We start from the raw sequence: 24,330 nt of genomic DNA, 5'->3' as shown, positions 1-24,330 counted from the left end.
ATAAAATTTATAAAGCAGAGTTACAGCAAGTTAAAGCATATAATAATAATTACTTACCAAGTACTTTATGTTGGATTTTCGCTAAGTTAGGCAGAATAAATCTTTATAAAACAACATACTATAGTTAAATCTATTTTTTTTATTTATACTTTGGTTGCTCCGCTACCACCCACCGTGAAAGCTGGAACGCCCACTAATGGGCGGTAGGGACCAGGTTGACTACCACTGGCCTAAAGAATCAATAATTTGAAATCTTATGCTTTATCTCAGAAGTTCAATGAATTTTATACTGTACTTTAACATTTTAATGTAAGTTTTCATTTTCCAAATATTTTAGTAAAATTGCTCACTCAAGAAGATGGTTTATTTTATCTTTAACCCTTGCAGATACAGGAGTAAAGAATCTGAGTTATGTATAGTGACTAAGACGGTGGAACTTTGTAATTGATCAACTTTTGAGACAGGTTACTGTTAACCATTAAAGAACTAATTTGGTAGTTCCGAATGAACTTGTCTGGTCATAGGTCTCTCATGGAACTACAAGACTAGACTGACCAAACTACCATGGCAAGCTATCCCAGAGCAGCATCAATTAGTAGTATCAGCATACTATCAGATAACTTGCATCAGAGTGAAAATTCTGCTGCTATAACAATTCTAGTTAGAGAAAGATAAAGAGATAAATTTTCACACTTCAATGTTATGGTATGAATATAAAATTCTCTTTCATCATCCTGCACACAAATTATTACTGAGTGCACATAAGAACCTTTAAATATTGGCATGAAATGGACCTTTTCCACTAACAGATAATAGCTTACCCAGGATCCACCCTTTTCCTCTTTCCATGTGCTTTGGGGAGAGCAAACCCACTTCTAGATTGGAATTAGGGTAAAGAGATTATTAGCTTATTAAATCAATCTACTCCATTTCACTGGCTATTATCACTAGTTCAAGACTAGATATGGGACTGAAGCAGTTCCACTTAAGGTTAATTTAAGGAATTTACAAATAATAATGTAATAGAAGCTAACACATACACATCCCTCCTACTGTACATACAATCCCATTTATAGCATACAACTATGAGGAAGAACATAGAATACAGTCAACCCTTAGTAAACACAATACAGAGAAAAAAATTTTTTTTTGGTAATAATAGTGAATTCCCAAATCAACCAATTCTAAGACCCACCCCCTGAATTATCCAACTAAGCAGGGCAATAAAAGTCTTTATACTTGAAGCTAGTCAGAGCCTATTTATGTCCTTTGCAAAGAAAGAATACTACATTATACAAGAGCCATTCTGAGTTAACATTTTATAATTCAAGTTAGATAAGAGTATAATTTATTACCATAATTAATATTTTACTGAAATCAAAGAAACATTAAACACAGCAAATCTATTCAATTTATACTTTCTTTTTTTTTTTAGCGAGAGAGACAGGGACAGAGAAAGAGAGAGGGACAGATAGGGACAGACAGGCAGGAAAGGAAAGAAATGAGAAACATGAATTCATTGTTGTGGCACCTTAGTTGTTCACTGATTGCTTTCTCATATGTGCCTTGACCAGGGGGCTCCAGTAGAGCGAGTGAGGGACCCGTTGCTCAAGCCAGAGACCTTAGGCTCAAGCCAGCGATCTCGGGGGTTTGAACTTGGGTGGTCTGCATACCAGTCCAAAGTTCTATCCACTGCGCCTGCACCACCACCTGGACAGGCCAATTTATACATTTTATTTTTTTTAATATTTAAGCAATTAATATGGAAATTAGAATATAGTGTGCAATCAGTAAATGCACATGGAACTGGGAAATTAGGTACCTGCTGTCATATAGCTCACATTTTTTGGAAAAGAAAGAGCCTTGACCAATTAAACCACAATGTAATATAGCAAGTGGGTCAATAAAGTGTTTGTGAGTACAGAAAGAAATTATTTAATTTATTTAAAAATGTAAACTAAGCCTTAACAGGCAGTGGCACAGTGAATTGAGCATTGGCCTGGGATGCTGAGGACTCAGGTTCAAAACCCCAAGGTCACTTGCTTGAGCACTGACTGGCTCATCTGCCTTGAGCAGAGGCTCACCAGCGTTGTGAACTCAGCTTGACCGTGGGATCACAGACATGACCCAAGGTTACTGGCTTGAGCCCAAGGTCGCTGGCTTGAACAAGGGGTCACTGGCTCTGCTGGAGCCCCTGGTCAAGGCACATATGAGAAAGCAATCGATGAGCAATTAAAGTGATGCAACTATGAGTTGATGCTTCTCATCTCTCTCCCTTCCTTTCTGTTTGTCCCTGTCTATCTCTCTCTTGCTTAAAAAAAAAAAAAAGAGCAAACTAATTCACATCACTCTTCAATGTTCAACACTTCAATGGTTAAAGAATAAACTCTGATTCTTTCTGATGGCTTATAAGACTTACAACGACCTTTTCAGACTTATTTCAGGCCCTGTCCCCTTACTAAACTAAAATTCTCAACATTTTAAAAAAATATATCATGATCTTTAATTTACCTATAACTATCTCCCGCTCCTTTTTACTCCTAAACTGTCAGTCCTTCTTCAAGTGCCACTTCTATTATTCCTTGTCAAAGTCCCCTAGGCTCCCCTTCCTTTTCCATGGGAGGAACTAACTTTTTATTTCACATTGACTACTTGGCAAATACCATTAAATGATGTATCTTGATTCATTCTCTTTTTAGGTAAGATATATAAATGGTATTGGTATTATACTTCTTTTACAAATGAGAAACACTCTCAGACTAGTTCATATGCCCAAAATCATTCAGTAGTAAGGGCACTATTCTAAGGCAGGTCTAACTGAATGTAAGCTGCTTCCACTCAGCACTTAACACACTATATTATTTGTTACCTTTCTATTTTCCCTATATTATATTTGTAAATGTAAGAACTATCTCATTCTTTTTAATCTCTACTATTTAATTAGTACCTGGTAACAGAAGTGCTTAAAAAATATTCTCAGTGAATGAGGACAGGACAGTTGTGATAGGGTGAGTAGTGAAGGATAGAAAGGACAAAAAAAATCAAGGAAAGAGTTTTAAGAAGACAAGGGCAGTGCCAAGTTATAGGGTAGACAAAGAGATAGAAAAGGTTTAGGAGTTGAAGATTTGATCTTTGTAATTCTGAGTAAGCTTTCGTAGCACAATATGGAATTTAGTCAGCATGTAATAGGTTACAAGTGACTAGGTGAAGACACAAGCTGTTTAAAGAAGTTTGGAAATAAGGAATGCTGAAAGAAGATGGCAGTTTGAGTAGGAAGTAAATTGAAGGTTATGTAAAAAAGGTTTAGCCATCTCTCCAGGATAAAGTATAAGAGGCTGAATGGAAAATGAAAAAAGGAATCACCAACAGAAAAAGGTGCTAAGAGAAAAGGATGAGCACAAAAAGAAGGATGAGCCTTGGAACAGAGAAAGGCCTTGGAACAACAACTGTTTATATTGCCCTGTATTTGTTCAGTAAACTGAAGGCACATCCATGTGCTATGGATGAGCAGAGGAAAAAACAAGAAGGGTTTTTGGAGAAATGTGACACAGTCAACAAGAGATGAATTTTTAAACTAGTTAGGGGATCAGGGAACATGCAGATACTCCAGTGCTTTCAGCCTTTTGTATACTGCATTTTCACCAATGAAATAGAAGCTGGTTCTGCATCTCATTTGCATAATCAAACAACTTTGACTTGTTTGCTTTTCTGATGTTCTTGTTTAATAAAAAATAATCAAATGCTTCTTTTTTATTGCCTCATATTCATTCTGAAATATCTCCTAATGTATGAGAGCAGTATAACTGTCAATACCTAAACTAATATAATATTGCATTCTACTATAACTGACAAATAAATGATTGTTAAAAGTATGCATGATCAGTTGAATCAATGGGCTGCACTGTGAATCTCTCCCCAAATGTTCATCAACTTCAAAGTATGAGAAGTATTATCCTAAGAAACAGGATCATCAACTCACTGTCTTATGTGGCAAAATTTAAGAACTGTAAAAAATCTAATATACCCCTGGCCGGATAGCTCATTTGGTTAAAATGCCACAATATGCCACAGTTGTGTGTTCAATCCCCAGTCAGGGTACATACAAAAATCAACCAAGGAATGCAAAATAAGTGGTACAACAGATTAATGTTTCTCTCTCTCTCTAAAGCCAATCAATCAATAAAAATATTTTAAAAATCTAGTGCATACTGACTTTAAAATATTTTTCACTAAAATTACCTTCTCACATTTTAGAAAAGTGGGTTCTTATATACTATCCATGAACGTTAAAGAAAATCACTATAAATAATAATATAAACTATATATTTCTAAAATTTATCTTAATATATGATAAAACACTATCTTAAAAAGTTATTTCAACAATATTGTCATCATCAAATAAAAGTACAAAATTTTTTTGTGTGACTGAGACAGAGAGAGAGGGACAGATAGGGACAGACAGGAAGGAGAGAGATAAGAAGCATCAATTCTTCGTTGCGGCACCTTAGTTGTTTACTGACTGTTTTCTTATATGTGCCTTGACTGAGAAGGGTGAGGTACAGCAGAGCGAGTGACCCTTTGCTCAAGCCAGCGACCTTGAGGCTCAAACCAGCGACCATGGGGCTATGTCTATGATCCCATACTCAAGTCAGCCACCCTGTGCTCAAGCTGGTGAGCCCATGCTCAAGTCAGATGAGCCCGCACTCAAGCCAGGGACTGCAGGGTTTTGAACTTGGGTCTTCCGCATCCCAGTCCAACACTATCCACTGTGCTACCACCTGGTCTGGCAAGCATAAAATTTTTTAAAAAAAGAAATACCTTAATGATGTTCTGGAGTACTTTCTCATTCACCACTGCTTTGTGACAGGCTGTTTTTTGGTATAAATCCACAACTTCTTCTAAAGACCTTTCAGCAAATGGTACATAATTCAAGGCTACCCATTCTGCCTAGAAAGTAATATTTTCACATGGAGTTAAAAAAATGAAATTAAATGAAACTACATTGTTTTCAAAGAGAATGCTTCTTTGTCTTAAAGTTCAAGCTTTGGTTTTAGGTCAGATTATATTACATGCAAAGTTTTCAAAGAGACATATACTTCATGAAATAATATTTTTCAGCCAGGCAAAATTTAAAACTATCAGAAAAAGTACATAGAACATTCTATCCAGAACTGTACAAAGTACATCAAAAGATGTACTTTGTTGCCAATAGGTTAGGACAATTTTAGGAAATTTAACTCACCGGTGCAAAAAGTTGGATCTATTGTGATTCCATTGTGTTGCAAGACAAATAGAATGAAAAAAGTTAATACACATTAAAACTACTTTTCGGACTATAATTTTTATATTGTGTGAACAAAATCAGCATGTGCATGCATTTAAAAATTTACTTTTTTCTAAGCCAAAACAAAGGTAAAATTCGCCAATTATTGCAAAAAAAGTCTTTTATGTAAAATCCAACTAAATTTCACACCAGTAGTAGACATCTTATTTAACACAGAGAGATATCTTCATTTTGCACTGCAAGTATCTATTTTAGGTAAGATTAGTCTTGGGGATTTAGAAGCCATCTTGTAGTGGGATGAAGCAGTCAAGAAGATATACTACAAAGTAACATGAAAGGCCAAACTTCCTGGAGAACCACTTGGAAAATGGAAATCATAAGCAAAAAACAAAACCAAACCAAACACGGATTATGTTCATATGTCACCAGACATATGAAAGTTTATTTGTGAATGAAAATCTTCTCAGATAATCAAGTCCATTTGAAGTGGTACTGACTTGTAGTTATAAGCCATGAAGTCTTAAGAGTAAATATAGAGTAAATTACCTGATTATATTTTGCATTTGCAATGTGCTTTGTTTCTAGCTGTCCATACTGTGGAGGTTTACAGGAAAATTCTACAAATGCCAGTAACTGGTCAAATATAGCTGGATACATTATCTGCATGTTTTCTGGTCCTACACAGATGGCCTATAAAAGCAAAATATGAACAGTAGAATGCATAATCTGAACTCCATTAAGTTCTTTACTGTTATATGCACTTATTTAACCAAATAATCTTAAAGACTGCCCTATTTTATGAATCATGTAATCTTTGATAAGTACTGAAGGACATTTAAACTATTCTAAACTATTATTGAATAAAATATAGGCTAAATGTACTAATCAATAAAAAAATGTTTTCTCTTTAATAAAAAGATTTTTTACTTGACAGATTAGAAAAGGGGCAAGCACTTAAGAGAAATATCAGGCAATTCTGAGGCCCTAAAATTTGATCATTTGTTCAGTAATACAGCCATTGGGATTAGACCATTAAGAATGCTTCACTGACCAAGCATTGATACTGACTTCTATTTAAGTGATGAGATCAGTTCATTAAAATGACAGCTGATTTTGTACCATTCTGGTCCACTGACTTCAACAATCATGTGCATTACAAGTGGGAAAATAAATCATGTATGAAAAGTTGTTTCTATAAGAAATCTATATATTAGTTTTAATAGGGTAGTATACATTTAATAATGTCTAATATATCTGAATAGACTTGATTTAAAAAATTAAAATGTTTTAATAAATTTATTGCTACAAATAATTTGATGAAACAATAAAATTCACATCTTAATATTATAGATTTTAATTATCAATTCAATGTCAAAGGTGCTTAAAATAAAATCTTATATTTTTTCTAACTATCAATGTGTTGTTTCCTCTTACCTTTTCATATTTCCGTTTACATATTTACATGTTTATTTTTCTCTGAGAGAAAAATATTTAATGATATTATTTATAAAATGTCTAAAATATATTTCTGCCTACAAAAAAAATGACCAATCTACACTTCAGGGACACCCAAAATACTAAGTCAAAATTCAAAGCATTTAAATTTTGAAGAAATATTTTTTTTAAGAGAGAGACAGACAGGGACAGACAAATAAGAAGCATCAATTAATACCTATAGCACTTTAGTTTTTTATTGATTGCTTTCTCATATGTGCCTTGACTGGGGGGGGGGGCCTCTAGCTGAGCCTGTGATCCCTTGCTCAATCCATCAACTTTGGCCTTCAAGCCAGCAACCATGGGGTCATGTCTATGATCTTGTGCTCAAGCTAAATGAGCCCACGCTCAAGCCAGCGACCTTGGGGTTTCAAATATGGGTCCTCAGCATCCCAGGCCAATGTTCTATCCACTGTGCCACTGCCTGGAAAGGCTGAAGGAATTTCTTTAAAAAGATATTTATGCCCTAGATGGGTAGCTCAATTGGTTAGAATGTCGTCCTGGCCTGACCAGGCTGTGGCTCAGTGAATAGAGTGTTGGACTGGGACACAAAGACCCAGGTTCGTAACCCCAACATTGCCGGCTTGAGTGGGGGCTCATCCAGCTTGAGCACAGGTTCACCAGCTTGAGCACGGGTCGCTGGCTTGAGCATGAAATCATAGACATGACCCCATGGTCACTGGCTTAAAGCCCAAGGTTGCTGGCTTGAGCCCAAGGTTGCTGCTTGAGCAAGGGGTGACTTACTCTTCTGTAGCCCCCTGATCAAGGCACATATGAGAAAGCAATCAATGAACAACTAAGGTGAACACAGAACTGATGCTTCTTATCTCCCTTCCTGTTTGTCCCTCTCTCTCTCTCTCTCTCTCTCTCTCTCTCTCTCACACACACACACACACACACACACACACACACACACACACACACAGAATGTCATCCTGATATGCCAAGGTTGCAGGTTTGATCTCTGGTTAGGCCACACACAAGAATCAACCAACCAATGCATAAATAAGTGAAAAACAAATCAATGTTTCTTTTTCTTTTCCCCCGCTCCGTCCTCTTGCTCTAAAAACTAAATTTTAAAAGATATTTACAAGATTTCTCTTTTTATGCAACCCATGGCTTTTTTTAACCTGTCAGATAATATATTAGTTTTATTTTCTCTCAGAGAAGATGTAGCCATTTATCTATAACTGAAAGTTTAGGTAAAACAGTCTAGAGTTAGACCAACTTATAATTATAATGTAAAAAAGTAATACCATTGTTTACTATTTAGCTATTTTTGCCAGAAATAATGAATGAAGAACCCGAATGATGAAAAAATTATCTCTATTGACTGCTTCTAATAGTTTCACCTTTTTCTTTATTAACCTCTTGCTAAATTTTAACTCTTAGAAGTAAACTATTAGTAATTACAATGGAAAATAGACAACTACCTTAAATTATTTTATTTTCAATTACTGTTATAAAAAAACAACAAAAACCCAACCTAAAAGCCTGTGCAGAGAACTGAGAAAACTATCACAATTTCTCTGGAAATAGCTTAGCACCAAATAATAACTTTGATTACACATTTTGATTATCTGTAGTCCTTTATAAAAATAAAACACATAAATAGCATTATAATAGATTATAAAGCTATTCTGGGATCTTAAAGTGCATAATATGAAGTCAGCTCTTTTTTAACAACAAACTCTACCTAAGAAAAAGTTATTATTGGTATTTTTCCTTCAGTATTCTCAAGTTTGTATATAAAAAAACCTCTATAGTATAATTTTTTTTTTTGTATTTTTCTGAAGCTGGAAATGGGGAGGCAGTCAGACTCCCGCATACGCCCAACCGGGATCCACCCGGCATGCCCACCAGGGGGCAATGCTCTGCCCATCTGGGGTGTCGCTCTGCTGCAGAGCCATTCCAGCGCCTGAGGCAGAGGCCACAGAGCATCCTCAGTGCCCGGGCCAACCCTGCTCCAATGGAGCCCTGGCTGCGGGAGGGGAAGAGAGAGACAGAGAGGAAGGAGAGGGGGAGGGGTGGAGAAGCAGATGGACGTCTCTCCTGTGTGCCCTGGCTGGGAATCGAACCTGGGACTCACGCACACCAGGCCGATGCTCTACCACTGAGCCAACCAGCCAGGGCTATAGTATAAATTTGATAGCAGATTTCAGCCCAAAAGCTTAGAATCAATAAGCAATCTGAACAGTATTTCCTCTTAGTCCTTGAAAACTGTGTATGTGAAAACAAGACCTCTAATCTCTGGCATGGTTCAAAGTTTATATCATGAAGTCATTTGCAATAATTCATTCAGTACCTGCCATATACAGAACATGATGATGAAGACAGTAAACTAACATTTACTGAATGTTTGTGCCAGGCACAAAATATCTTGCAAATGTTATCCCATGTAATAGGGAAAAAAGTTGTAGATTCATTATTTTCATTTTACAGATGAGGAAGCTGAAGTATAGAGAGATTCAAAAACTTGCCCCTACAAGTAGAAGACACAGCTTCACTGCACAATGCCAATGGCACCATGTCACACACAATGTGAGGGTGTCTCCTGGAGTACAACTCCAGCAGTATGATGGAGGGAGACTGGGTATCTAGCCATATAACTTTAGGAAGTTTAGCAATAAACAAGACAGATGCAGTCTCCTGGTCTCAGAACTTAAGCAGATAAATTCTCAGGTGGCCCCATGCATGCCAAAATATCTTGGCAAAATACACACACACACACACACACACACACACATATATATGTTATATATATATATATTAGCATATATAACTAAGTTAACTTGGTTGGGAACTAGTGATTTGAGAACCAAAAAGAACACTGTGACCCTGAATATAAGGGTAAACATAAAATCAAAAATGACTTTTTCCTTTAGGAAGGAAAATAGCTTCTAATCAATAAAATGTTTTGCTGAATAGATTTTTAGTTTTAGGACAAAGTCCCAAAACAAAATAAATTCAATACCCATAGAATAAAAATAAGAACACCCTTATCAAATGTTAATTTTTTGGTTAAAAAATATTAAAGACTCCATGTTGTATTACATTCCAGCATTATGAAACATTTACATAATCATAAGTAAAAAAACAATGGATACAGTAAAAATTAATAATGCAAAATATCAATTGATATAAATGAAAAACGATAAAGCTTTTTAAGTTTCAGTTTGAAGGTATATGTTATTTTCAAAGTCATTAAAAGCTCAGAACAAATTCCCAGTAATTGGGATGAATGATTCAATTTACTGCTTAAAGCTAAAGCAGAGTTTTGTTTTTACATACTTTTCTCCCTTGAAACAAATTTTTGGCATCGGTTCTTTTTTATTATCCTATACACATATATAAATATTTGAATTAAACATCTGAATGAGAGTTGTATATTATAGGCATCCCACAAGGCCTGTGGCTTTTCTTTTCTATTCTGATAGAATAACTTTTCCATTCCCTCTAGGGCAGTCTATAAGCAATTTATGAGCATGGTCAATCAAGGGAAAAAAGTAATTACTGAGAAGCTACTTTTTCCCTCACTGCAATAAAAATAGCTATTTTTATTTCAACTGTGGAAAACTGGTATCACTACAGTAACAATTTTTTAAGCTAAATTCTCTTAAATTTTAAGTTTCTACACAATTTGTTTTTCTGTATAATAGGATTAAAGGGATTAAAGAATTATGGCTCAACTAGACTTGCTCCAGGGGAAATTAGGAAGTATCATAATGTAGTAGAAACCACCATTCTTACTGTAAAAGTTTTCATCATTCCAGTTGGACGTACGCAATCAGTTAATTGGAAAACATGATTTATAGCACACAAGTGGTAACTGATCACACATGTGTAATCAGGTTCTAATTCCATTCTAATATTGTTAGAATGTCATAGCTTTACAATCCTAAATTTATCCCAAAGTATACATACACAATAATCTTGATCCAGAATTTATCCCCAAAAATATATATAGCAAAGTAAAAAAATTCCAGCGAACCATATGCATTATTGCTTAAGACAGCCACTAAAATTGTATTACCTTTTGAAGTACATCTAAAGCTGTAAGTACAGCTTCCTGTAAACTTGTCAAAACTGCTTCAGTATAAGATGGAAGAATGAAAGGGGATGCATCCGAACTTATTGGGACTGAAACAGCACTGTGCAATATGACTCCCAATTTCTGCAAGTCACCCATGTTGAAACCAGTTTTTATATGTTGGTAGAGAGCTGGAAATATCTGAATTAAAGCTGTAAGGAAAGGCTGGCTGGGAATGAAAGTCAGTTTATCAAAAGTAACAGGAGGCTTAGTGCTTTCAGATCCAATTCTATACCAAGTATTCCATGCAGCCCACCAGAGATTCAAATCTTCAAGCTCATCAGTAACTACAGGTGGCTCAGAGCTACTATATCTTCCAAGTCTTTCTCCAATGGAATCTGTTCTTACAAATGGCCTGCTTAGTCCAGGGCCTGATATGGACCCTATAAGGACAGGCACAGGTACATTAACTGCAGGCAGAGTCTCAGGTTTCTCTGAGTCCCTGACAGGGGACACAATCTGTAAAATTTCCTGGAAGCTTTTCAGAGCAGCCAGAGACACTTCATTGTTTTTGCTGAGAGCTGCCGATTGTATGTGGTCAAGAAGAACATCCCAAGCTCTTGAAAAGTCACCTGTATTAGGAAGGAAAAAAAAAAAAAAAAAAAAAAAAAAAAAAAAAAAAAAAAATATATATATATATATATATATATATATATATATATATATATATAACCATAAAAGTGATCAAATTTTCTAATCTAGACACTTGAAATTGTATTTGTTTTATTTTTTCTGCTAAAATTCTTGTGGAACTAGAAAAAAACTGCTTAGGTACTAAGGTATAAACAATGTGAATTAAAATCACTGCAACCTGAAAGTCTAGGAAATATTTCTTTCAGATACAGAAACAAAGCCCACCAAAAATAGATTAATGGGTATATCAAACAGTGTTTTGGTCTCTCGCTTTTCTTTTTTTTTTTTTAGCAAGAGAGAGATACAGAGAGACAGAAAGAGACAGGAAGGGAGAGAGATAAGAAGCATCAACTCATAGTTGCAACACCTTAGTTGTTCACTGATTACTTTCTCATATGTACCTTGACTAGGGAGCTCCAGTCGACCCTTTGCTCTAGCCAGTGACCTGGGCTTCAAGCCAATAAACTTTTGGTTCATGCCAGCAACCATGAGGTCGTGTCTGATCCCATGCTCAAGCTGGCAACCCTGTGCTCAGGCTGGTGAGCCTGCACTCAAGCTGGAGACCTTGGGGTTTCAAACCTGGGTCCTCAGCATCCCAGGTCACTGTACCACCACCTGGTCAGGAATTAGGATAAAGTCTTAACTTATAACATGACCTCCACAGTTCTGTTAACTCATCTGGAATTACACTTTTCCTTGTTCTCTTCATTCCAGACCTTCAAAAATGTTAGGGTCAACATCTCTTTCTCAATTTTCTCCTATCTCCTTTACATGTTCCCTCTGCCTATAAAGTTCTTCACCTTTCATTTTATCCTCGCCTGATGAGCCACTACATATCCTTCAGATCTCAGGTAAAATATTGCTTTATTAGGGAAGCATACCTTAACCTGACTGGTCTGGTTTAATACTTATTATAAACTCACAAAACACTACCTCTTTGTAGCATTTATAATTGTAGCAATTTTGCATTTTTAATGTAGTTATAGCTCTTCCTTCTTGCCCATGACAGAGAGAACGGTGGTTTTTTTTTACTCATCATTGTACCCCTAGAGCAGTGGTTCTCAAAGTGTGTGCCAGGGCGCACTGGTGTGCCCTAGAAGATTTCCAGGTGTGCCCTATGGTATTCCAGAGAAATATGTGCCTTTTGGGGACCAAAAACCAACAGGGTTTTTAGAGTTTAGATTTTGGGGGGACAGAGGTGTGGGGAATTGGCTGTAAGCTGACAGTCTGCCCAACCCCCCACCTCACTTGCCTGATTAGGTTGCAAAAGGCTGTTAAGCTGTGGTGCTGGATTGTTTACACTACCCCCATGTTCCCTGGAAAGACTGGAGGCAAGTTTCTTCTATCCTTTGTTTGGTGTAAAGTTAAGACGATATGTATAGTGGGGGTTTTCCGCACTCAACACAATTAAGAGTAGAAAGAGAGGAATTCCTCAGAGCAGACCAAGATGGCCAACTAGGAGGATCGGGTGTCAGATGAGAAGAAGATGATTATGGATCGCCTGTAGCTCCAAGAAGATTGCTGAGGGCTAGTCAAAAGCGGTGACTCCCACTGGTCTTCGACAGTTTCCAGCCTGTGAGTTCCAGGGCCAGTACATCCAGCGGCCAGATACAGAGAATCAGCTCAAGACCTAACAACCATAGTTAGAGTGGTATCTTAAGGAAAGGCTCCTCACACCTGACCCAGCTAAGGCATAGAAAATGTTGTTGCAAACAGCAAAAAGAGCAGTAGCAGCAGACAAGTAGCCCACAGCGGATTACAAACAGCTGAAGCTATCCCAGGAAGATTTAGAAATTACACAACTGAAAGCTGGAGTCAGACAACACCAACCGTATACTCAGCTACACAAACAACATATTTGAAGGAGCAGTCTATATCGAGACAAAATGGGAAGACAGGGAAGTGCAATTCAAATGAATCAACTAGAGGAATCCCCAGAAAAAAAATTGAATGAAATGGAAATAACTAAGATGCCGGATGCAGAATTTAGAATAATGATTGTAAGGATGGTCAAGGATCTTAGAGCAATCATAGATAGACAACATGAGCACCTAAACAATGAGATATCTGGCATCAAAAAGGACATTGAAATCATAAAAGAGAATCAGACAGAAATGATAAACACAATGTCAGAAATGAAGACTACACTACAAGGAATGAAAAGCAGGCGGGATGAAAAAGAGGATTAAATCAGCAATTTAGAGGACAAGATAAGCAAAAGCATGGAAGCAGAACAGCAAAAGAAAAAGAGGATCAAAATGTCTGAGAAAACTCTAAGAGAGCTCAGTTACAATAGGAAGAGAAACAACATCTGCATCATAGGGGTTCCTGAAGGAGAAGAGAAAGAACAAGGGATAGAGAACCTGATTGAAGAAATCATAGCTGAAAATGTCCCAAAATTGATGCAGGAAAAAGTCACACAAGTTCAAGAAGCACAGAGAATCCCATTAAAAAGGAACACAAAGAGACCTACACCAAGACACATCATAATTAAAAAACCAAAGATAAGAAATAAAGAAAGAATACTAAAAGCTACAAGAAAAAAGCAGTCAGTCACCTACAAAGGAGACCCCAAAGGATGATATCCGACTTCTCAACAAAAACGCTTGAGGTGAGAAGGGAATGGCAAGAAATATTCAAATTAATGCAGAACAAGATCCTACAACCAAGACTTCTTTATCCAGCAAGGCTATCATTTAAAATAGAAGGAGAAATAAAAAACTTCCTGTACAAAAAAAAAAAACCCTCAAGGAATTTATTACAACCAAACCAATGATGTAAGAAATGTTAACAGTCCTGTTGTAATCAGAACAAGGGGGTGGGGGCGAGAATCTAGTAAAGAGTTATGTAGATTTAAGATTTTAGAAATGCATCCAAACTGAAAAAGAAGAAGTAAAACTATCATTATTGGCAGATGATATGATACTGTACATAGAAAACCCTAAAGTCTCAGTAAAAAAAACTACTGGACCTAATAAATGAATTCAACAAGGTGGCAGGATATAAAATTAATATTCAAAAACCAGTGGTGTTTTTATACACCAACAATGAACTTTCTGAAATAGAAATTAAGAAAATAATCCCCTTCACTACTGCAACAACAACAAAGAAAGTACCTAGCTGTAAATTTAACCAAGGAGGTTAAAGACTTGTACTCAGAAAATTATAAAACATTGATAAGAGAAATCAAGGAACATAATTGAATCAAAAATGGGCAAAAGAAATGAATAGACACTTCAAAGAGTACATTCAGATGGCCAATAGGCAAAAGAAAAAATGTTCAACATCACTAATCATTAGAGAAATGCAAATTAAAACCACAATGAGATATCACCTCACACCAGTCAGAATGACACATTAACAAAACAAAACATAGTAAGTGCTGGTGAGGATGTGGAGTTAAGGGAATCCTCCTGCACTGCTGGTGGGACTGCAGACTGGTGCAGCCACTGTGGAAAATGGTATGGAGATTCCTCAAAAAAATAAAAATGGAACTGCCTTTTGACCAAGCCATCCCACATTTAGGAATATATACTAAGAACACCAAATCACTGATTCAAAAGAAGAAATGCACCCCCATGTTTATGGCAGCATTGTTTACAATAATGAAGATCTGGATATAGCCCAGTGTCTTTCAGTGGACAAGTGGATTAAAAAGCTGTACTACATATACACATGGAATACTATGGGGTCATGAAAAAGAAGGAAATACTACCTTTTGCAACAACATGGATGGACCTGGAAACTATTATGTTAAGTGACATAAGCCAGGCAAGAAATTAAAATATCATATGAAAGCCCTGGCCGGTTGGCTCAGCGGTAGAGCGTCGGCCTAGCATGCGGAGGACCCGGGTTCGATTCCCGGCCAGGGCACACAGGAGAAGCGCCCATTTGCTTCTCCACCCCTCTGCCGCACCTTCCTCTCTGTCTCTCTCATCCTCTCCTGCACCCAAGGCTCCACTGGAGCAAAGATGGCCCGGGCGCTGGGGATGGCTCTGTGGCCTCTGCCTCAGGCGCTAGAGTGGCTCTGGTCACAACATGGCGATGCCCAGGATGGGCAGAGCATCGCCCCCTGGTGGGCAGAGCATCACCCCATGGTGGGCATGCCGGGTGGATCCCGGTCGGGCACATGCGGGAGTCTGTCTGACTGTCTCTCCCTGTTTCCAGCTTCAGAAAAATGAAAAAAAAAAAAAAATATCATATGACCTCACTCATATGAGGAATTCAATGAACAATGTGAACCGAGGAACAGAAAAGAGGCAGAGGAGGGATCAAAGGGACCAGTGGGAAAGCGGAAAGAGGGAAAGGGGATGAGAAGATGAGATCAGAGAAGAGAAAGAGCTTGGTGAAATAATATATACATAACAGCGTTATAGAGAGCAGAAGAGCAAATCCTGGAGGAAAGCGGGGAGGGTGTTAGGGAAAAGGGGCAAGAAGGATATTGAGAGGAAATCGGGGGTGCGGGAGAATGTATTCGGTGGGACACTTGAATCTATGTAAACAATAAATTTAAATCAATAAAAAAAAATAGGAATTCTTCAATGTATTGACTAGGAAATGAGAGTTTGCCTTTCAAATATATGCCCAAATATTGAAGAAATAGCTAGGACACATCAGGCTCATGTTTCTCATAAACACAAGAATAAAAAAACTTAACACATTGGTGCCGGGACCTGCCAAATTTATTAAAACTTACTAAGAATGTATCTATATATATAAAAAGATAATCTTTTTGTCATTTTTAAATTTTTTAACCCCTCTTTTTGACGAATTCTAAAAAGCATAACTCAAAAAATTTAATATAGGAAGACAAGATGGCGCTGAAGTAGGCGGACATACCAACATCTACCTCCCAGAACCAAAGTGGATTACAAACTAATTTTAAGAACTATCATCTGGAAAAACCAACTTTGGACTAAACTAACAGGACTCTTCAATCAAGGAACACTGAAGAAGCCACACCGAGACTGGTAGGAAAAGCAAAACGTGGAGAGGGCTGCCCAGCTCCCCGGAGCGAATGGAAGCCGGGAGAGACTCGCATGGCGGGAAGTGAGTTTAGCAGAGAGGGGAGGGTCCTGAGCCCCAAGAACAAAGCCCCAGCCTGCAGCCCCAGAGACCAGAAGAGGTGTAAGGACAGTATTTAGCTGGAAACAAGTCAAGATACTGTTTGTGAGAAAGAGTCTGATTTCTCACACCCAGGATTCTTCTTAAAGGGACCGCGCAGAACACCTATCTCACAACCCCTCACCCACGGATCTGGGGGATGGGGAGAGGGGGGAATACCAGAGTAGCAGGAAGAGAGTGTAATCTAGGAGGCACAGGGAAAAACATTTTGGGAGATAGCCACCCTAACCCCTGGGACAAGTCACTCCCCAAATCTGAAGTGAATATTTCCCCCAGAAACAGTAATACCAGCAAAGGGAAGCAGGAGAGCAGCCAAACAAGTTTCCCCCGTGGCACTGAGAGCAGAGTTGCTTAGAAGATGGGAGCTTTCGGGTCTACAGTTGTGAGTGTTAGGGTCTGAGCTGCAGTGCCCGCATCCATGCAGCTGAGGGCTCGCTGGAGGGTGGGCGGCAGCGGGAGACAGAAGCGTGGTTCTGTCTGCAAGGGCAGAAGCCGGCTGGCCACCACTGGGCTCAGGTGTGAGCTCAGTCTTGCCCGGCTGGGAAGGAGGGGGCGTGCAAAAGCGGGCAAGCCCAACAGCGGGCCACCTGTAATCCAGCCTGAGGGAGAACAGTGGGAACCCCGGAAGGGGTAGAGAACTGCCCTTGAGCAAGGGCACAGGAGCACAGCCTTGCCCCGCCTGTGCAACCCAGGCTTGTGGTCTGACTTGGGAGCCGGCTCCTCCTGTGGGGGTGGAGCCAAAAGCCCAGAACAGGTGGAGTTCCGCTACTGAGCTGAGAGTGGGCACGCAGTCCTGCCAGGCTGGTAGAGCCAAGGCTGGCAGCTGTTCCACGAGCGGGCTCCTCCGACAAGGGCGAGGTGAAAGCCCAGAAACAGGCGGAGACCCGCAGTTCAGAAAGGTGCTTGCCAGTGCCCTCAGGACCGAGCATAAAGTCACCCACAAGGGCGGGACAAAGGCCAAGGCCACCAAGGTTGTGCACCCTAGCACGGGATCACAGCCACTCCCGTGAAGAGAAAATACGGAGGCAGAGAAATGCAACACAAATGAACCAAGAGAAATCCCCAGAAAAGGACCTAAATGAATCAGATATAACTAAATTACCAGATGCAGAGTTTAAAATAACGATTGTTAGGATGCTCAAAGATATCAGAACAACAATAGATGTTCATTATGAAAAACTAAATAAAGAGAAAGCAAGTATTGAAAAGGATATTGAAATAATGAAAAAGAATCAGTCAGAAATTACAAATACAGTATCTGAAATAAAGAATACAATGGAAGGAATTAAAAGCAGGATGGATGAAGCGAAGAATCGAATCAGCGAGTTAGAGGACACGATAAATAAAGGCACAGAAACAGAGCAGAAAAAAGAAAAGAGAATAAAAAAGTCTGAGGAAACTCTAAGACAGCTCTGTGACAACATGAAGAGAAATAACATCTGCATCATAGGGGTTCCTGAAGAAGAAGAGAAAGAACAAGGGATAGAGACTTTGTTCAAACATATCATAGCTGAAAACTTCCCTCAATTAGGGCAGGAAAACTATCTCACATGTTCAGGAAGCACAGAGAACTATACTAAGGAGAAACCCAAAGAAATCAACACCAAGACACATCATAATTAAAATACCAAAGCTAAGTGATAAAGAGAAAATATTAAAAGCTGCTAGAGAAAAAAAGACTATAACCTACAAAGGAGCCCCCATAAGGATGACTTCTCACTTCTCAACAGAAACACTTGAAGCCAGAAGGGAATGGCAAGAAATATTCAAAGTAATGCAGAACAAGAGCCTACAACCAAGACTACTTTATCCAGCAAGGCTATCATTTAAAATTCAAGGAGAAATAAAAAGCTTTAAAGACAAAAAAAAAAACTCAAGGAATTCACTGCAACCAAACCAAGGATGCAAGAAATGCTAAGGGACCTGTTGTAAACAGATCAAAGGAAAAAAAGAATATAGCAAAAGAGGAATACAGTTTTAAAGAATAAAATGGCAATAAACAATTACATATCAATAATAACCTTAAATGTAAATGGATTAAATGATCCGATCAAAAGACATAGGGTAGCTGCGTGGATAAGAAAACAGGACCCATACATATGCTGTCTACAAGAGACACACCTTAAATCAAAAGATGCACACAGACTGAAGATAAAAGGATGAAAAAATATTTCACACAAATGGAAATGAAAAAAAAGCGGGGCAGCAATACTTATATCAGACAAAATGAACTTTAAAACAAAGACCATAATTAGAGAAAAAGAAGGTCACTACATAATGATAAAGGGAGCAATCCAACAGGAAGATATAACCATTATAAATATCTACGAACCTAATATAGGAGCACCTAAATATATAAAGCAGACTTTGATGGACTTAAAGGGCGAGATCAACAGCAATACTATAATAGTAGGGGATTTCAATACCCCATTAACATCATTAGATAGATCCTCAAGAAAGAAAATTAACAAAGAAACAGCAGACATAAAGGACATATTAGATCAACTCGATTTCATAGATATCTTCAGAATCTTTCACCCTAAAACAGCAGAATATACATTGTTTTCAAGTGCTCATGGTACATTCTCTAGAATAGACCACATCTTGGGCACAAAAGCGGTCTCAACAAATTTAAGAAGATTGAAATCATATTGAGCATTTTCTCTGATCACAATGGCACTAAAGTAGAAATCAACCACAACAGAAAAACTGAAAAACATTCAAACACTTGGAAACGAAATAGCATGTTATTAAATAATGAATGGGTTAACAATGATATCAAAGAAGAAATTAATTCCTAGAAACAAACGATAAGGAGCATACATCAACTCAAAATTTATGGGACACAGCAAAAGTAGTCCGGAGAGGGAAGTTTGTAGCATTACAGGCATTCCTCAAGAAGTTAGAAAAAGCTCACATAAACAACTTGACCCTACATCTAAAAGAACTAGAAAAAGAACAGCAAGTAAAGCCCAGAGCTAGTAAAAGGAAGGAAATAATAAAGATCAGAGGAGAAATAAATGACATAGAGGCTAAAGAAACAACACAGAGGATCAATGAAACCAGGAGCTGGTTCTTTGAAAAGGCAAACAAGATTGATGAAGCCTTAACCAGACTCACCAAGAAAAAAAGAGAGAAGACTCAAATAAATAAAATTAGAAACGAGAGTGGAGAAATAACAACTGACACAACAGAAATACAAAATATTGTAAGAAAATACTATGAAGAACTGTATGCCAAAAAACTAGACAACCTAGATGAAATGGACAAATTCCTTGAAACATATAATCTTCCAAACATCAATCTGGAAGAATCAGAAAACCTAAACAGACCAATTACAACAAACGAGATTGAAACAGTTATCAAAAAATTCCCAAATCAGAAAAGTCCTGGGCCTGATGGCTTCACAAGTGAATTCTAGCAAATATTCAAAGAAGAATTAACTCCTATCCTTCTCAAACTATTTCAAAAAATTCAAGAGGAAGGAAGACTTCCAAACTCCTTTTATGAGGCGAGCATAATTCTGATTCCAAAACCAGACAAAGACAACACACACAAAAAGAATTATAGGCCAATATCCCTGATGAAATTAGATGCAAAAATCCTCAACAAAATATTAGCAAACCGGATCCAGGAATATATGAAAAAAATCATACACCATGATCAAGTGGGATTGATTCTTGGGAGGCAAGGCTGGTACAGTATTTGCAAATCAATCAATGTGATTCATCACATAAACAAAAGGAAGGAGAAAAACCACATGATAATTTCAATAGATGCAGAAAAAGCACTTGATAAAATCCAGCACCCATTCATGATCAAAACTCTCAGCAAAGTGGGAATACAGGGAACATACCTCAACACAATAAAGGCCATCTATGACAAACCCACAGCCAATATAATACTCAATGGGCAAAAATTAAAAGCAATATCCTTAAGATGAGGAATAAGGCTGGGGTGCCCCCTTTAACCACTCTTATTCAACACAGTTCTGGAAGTCTTAGCCACAGCAATCAGACAAGAAAAAGAAATAAAAGGCATCCAAATTGGAAAAGAAGAAGTAGAACTACCATTATTTGCAGATGATATGATATTGTATATAGAAAACCCTAAAGTCTCAGTCAAAAAATTACTAGACCTGATAAATGAATTCGGCAAGGTGGCAGGATATAAAATCAATACTCAGAAATCAGACGCAATTTTATACACTAACAATGAACTGTCAGAAAGAGAAATCAAGGAATCAATCCCCTTTACCAATGAAACCAAAAAAATAAAGTACCTAGAAATAAATTTAACAAGGGAGATTAAAGACTTGTACTCAGAAAATTATAAAACATTGATAAAAGAAATCAGGGAAGATACAAACAAGTGGAGGCATATACCGTGCTCATGGTTAGGAAGAAAAAACATCATTAAAATGTCTATATTACACATAGCAATTTATAAATTCAATGCAACACCGATTAAAATACCAATGACTTACTTCAAAGATATAGAACACATATTCCAAAAATTTATATGGAACCAAAAGAGAACACGAATAGCCTCAGCAATCTTGAAAAGGAAGAATAAAGTGGGAGGTATCACACTTCCGGATATCAAGTTATATTATAAGGCCATTGTACTCAAAACAGCATGGTATTGGCATAAGAACAGGCATGTAGATCAATGGAACAGAACTGAGAACCCAGAAATAAACCCACACTTTTACCAACAACTGATATTTGACAAAGGAGATAAGAGCATACATTGGAGTAAAGACAGCCTCTTAAACAAATGGTGTTGGGAAAATTGGACAGCTACCTGCAAAAACATGAAACTGAACCACCAACGTACACCACTCACAAAAATAAACTCAAAATGGACAAAAGACTTAAATGTAAGCCGTGATACCATAAGCGTCTTAGAAGAAAACATAGACAGTAAGCTCTCTGACATCTCTCACAGCAATATATTTGCTGATTTGTCTCCACAGGCAAGTGAAACAAAACACAGGATAAACAAATGAAACTTTATCAAACTAAAAAGCTTCTGCACAGCTAGAGACAATATGAACAGAATAAAAAGACAAACTACACAATGGGAGAATATATTTGACAATGCGTCTGATAAGGGGTTAATAACCAAAATTTATAAAGAACTTGTAAAACTTAATACCAGGAAGACAAACAATCCAATCCAAAAATGGGCAAAGGAAATGAATAGACACTTATCCAAAGAGGACACACAGATGGCCAATAGGCATATGAAAAAATGCTCAACATCACTAATGATTAGAGAATTGCAGATTAAAACCACAATGAGTATCACCTCACACCAGTCATAATGGCGCTCATCAATAAAACAACACGGAATAAGTGCTGGCGAGGATGTGGAGAAAAGGGAAACCTCCTGCACTGCTGGTGGGAATGCAGACTGGTGCAGCCTCTGTGGAAAACAGTATGGAGATTCCTCAAGAAATTAAAAATCGAACTGCCTTTTGACCTAGCTATACCACTGTTAGGAATATACCACAAGAATACCATAGCACTGTTTGAAAAGAAGAAATGCACCCCCATGTTTCTGGCAGCATTGTTCACAATAGCAAAGATCTGGAGACAGCCCAAGTGTCCATCAGAGGACGAGTGGATTAAAAAGCTTTGGTATATATATATACTATGGAATACTAATCAGACAGAAGAAATGATGACAACGGATCTTTTACAACAACATGGATGGGCCTTGATAACATTATACTGAGCGAAATAAGTAAATCAGAAAGAACTAAGAACTATATGATTCCATACATAGGTGGGACATAAAAATGAGACTCAGAGAAATGGACAACAGTGTTGGGGTTACAGGGTGGGGGGGAGGAGAAGGAGGGGGTTGGGGAGGGGCACAAAGAAAACCAGTTAGAAGGTGACGGAAGACAATTTTATCAATATCACCCCATCAAAATTAATCAAAAAAAAAAAAAAAAAAAGAATATGTCTCACGGCTAATTCAGACAGTTAGAAGAATAGTACAAGGATGCTAATTCTGCTTCTCAGGCCACATCCTGCAAAAGGGGCCCCAAGCAAATTGGTGACTTGGCTCCCCTGATTTTGCCAATTGGATTTAAAAAAAAAATAGGTCAGAAACGCCCTTAAATTGAATTAACAATACATGAGCATAAATTTAAAGGGCTTTTAGATACTGGAGCTGATGTATCTGTTATTGCTAAGCTACATTGGCCTCCTTCCTGGCCCACTCATGCAGCAGCCACAGAATTACAAGGTATAGGGCAGAGTAAATCCCCTCAACAAAGTTCTAGTTTTCTACATTTGGAAGATTAAGAAGGTCATTCCGGATTTTTTAAGCCTTATGTGCTCCCTGGATGGCCAATTAATTTGTGAGGTAGAGATGTTTTGAAAAATAAGGGAGTGGCCCTGGCCGGTTGGTTCAGTGGTAGAGCGTGGGCCTGGCGTGCAGAAGTCCTGGGTTTGATTTCCGGCCAGGGCACACAGGAGAAGCGCCCATCTGCTTCTCCACCCCTCCCCCTCTCTTTCCTCTCTTTCTCTTCCGCTCCCGCAGCCGAGGCTCCATTGGAGCAAAGATGGCCCCGGGCGCTGGGGATGGCTCCTTGGCCACTGCCCCAGGCGCTAGAGTGGCTCTGGTCGCAACAGAGCGATGCCCCGGAGGGGCAGAGCATTGCCCCCTGGTGGGCAGAGCGTCGCCCCCTGGTGGGCATGCCGGGTGGACCCCGGTAGGGCGCATGCGGGAGTCTGTATGACTGTCTCTCCCCGTTTCCAGCTTCAGAAAAATACAAAAAAAAAAAAAAAAAAAAAAAAAAAAAAAAGGGAGTGTTGCTTGTCAGTCCTAATGGTTTAGTCAGTACTCAGATGCTTGATCAGGGATTTTTGCTCATCAAGGGTCTGGGGAAGAACAGTGAGGAATTCTCATCCCAATAGAAGTGGCACCCAATACAAGAAGGTGTGGATTAGGATATCAGAATTTAGCATACGGGCCTTGGTAGCTCCTGCCACCTCAATAATATACTGTGCAGACCCAATTACTTGGAAATCAGATAATCCTGTACAGGTAGACCAATGGCCCTTTTCTCAGGAGAAACTTAGGGCAGCTGCTCAATTGGTACAAGAGCAGCTACAGCTTGGGCACATTGAACCATCTAATAGCCCATGGAATACACTTCCATATTTTGATCTTGTGGCCTCCTGGATTATCAAGGGGCATAGGCGACCCTTACAGCTTATAGATTTTGATCCTCAAAATTATTGTTGTTCCTTTTTTCAAAGTATCAACAACAATGGCTCTGGGAAACTTCCACTAAATGGTAAATCGCTCTTGCAAATCAATGGACAACTTTATACTCAAACTGTCAACTTAAAATCAGCTCAAAATCTAGAATTATATGCCATTATCATGGCTTTTCAGCATTTGCCATATTCCCCCCTTTAATCTATATACAGACAGCAAATATTTACTTATGGTGTTTCCACTATAAAGACTGCTGTCTTAGAGACAAATGCTGATGAACTATTTCAGCAGTTCCTCCTTTCTCAAAGACTTGTATGTCAACATAGAGCTCCATGTTTCATAGGACATACTCAAGCTCACTCCATGCTCCCTGGAGCTTTAGCACAAGGGAATGCCTTTTTTTCTTCTTTTTTTTTCCTGTGTGTGTGTGTGTGTGTGTGTGTGTGTGTGTATTTTTCTGAAG

The 24,330-nt window shown here is 38.2% G+C and overlaps 1 protein-coding gene across 2 annotated transcripts in view; it reads right to left on the bottom strand.

Moving 5' to 3' along the window:
- Nucleotides 1-24,330, bottom strand: part of MON2 (MON2 homolog, regulator of endosome-to-Golgi trafficking) — a 191,452-nt gene that overhangs the window by 51,037 nt on the left and 116,085 nt on the right. Inside the window, exons 26-29 of one of the 2 annotated variants that reach the window (XM_066258887.1) lie at nucleotides 10,812-11,440; nucleotides 5,831-5,974; nucleotides 5,243-5,260; nucleotides 4,819-4,947 (exon numbers count right to left, since the gene is read on the bottom strand). In XM_066258887.1, coding sequence (XP_066114984.1) covers nucleotides 4,819-4,947; nucleotides 5,243-5,260; nucleotides 5,831-5,974; nucleotides 10,812-11,440 — 920 coding nt within the window. The remainder of the gene's footprint in view (nucleotides 1-4,818; nucleotides 4,948-5,242; nucleotides 5,261-5,830; nucleotides 5,975-10,811; nucleotides 11,441-24,330) is intronic. The other variant, XM_066258888.1, reaches the window with a different exon arrangement.

Source organism: Saccopteryx bilineata, chromosome 2 (genome assembly GCF_036850765.1).
Source record: "Saccopteryx bilineata isolate mSacBil1 chromosome 2, mSacBil1_pri_phased_curated, whole genome shotgun sequence".
In the NCBI taxonomy this organism is placed as follows: Eukaryota; Metazoa; Chordata; class Mammalia; order Chiroptera; family Emballonuridae; genus Saccopteryx; species Saccopteryx bilineata.
This window is presented reverse-complemented; position numbering and strand designations above follow the sequence as displayed.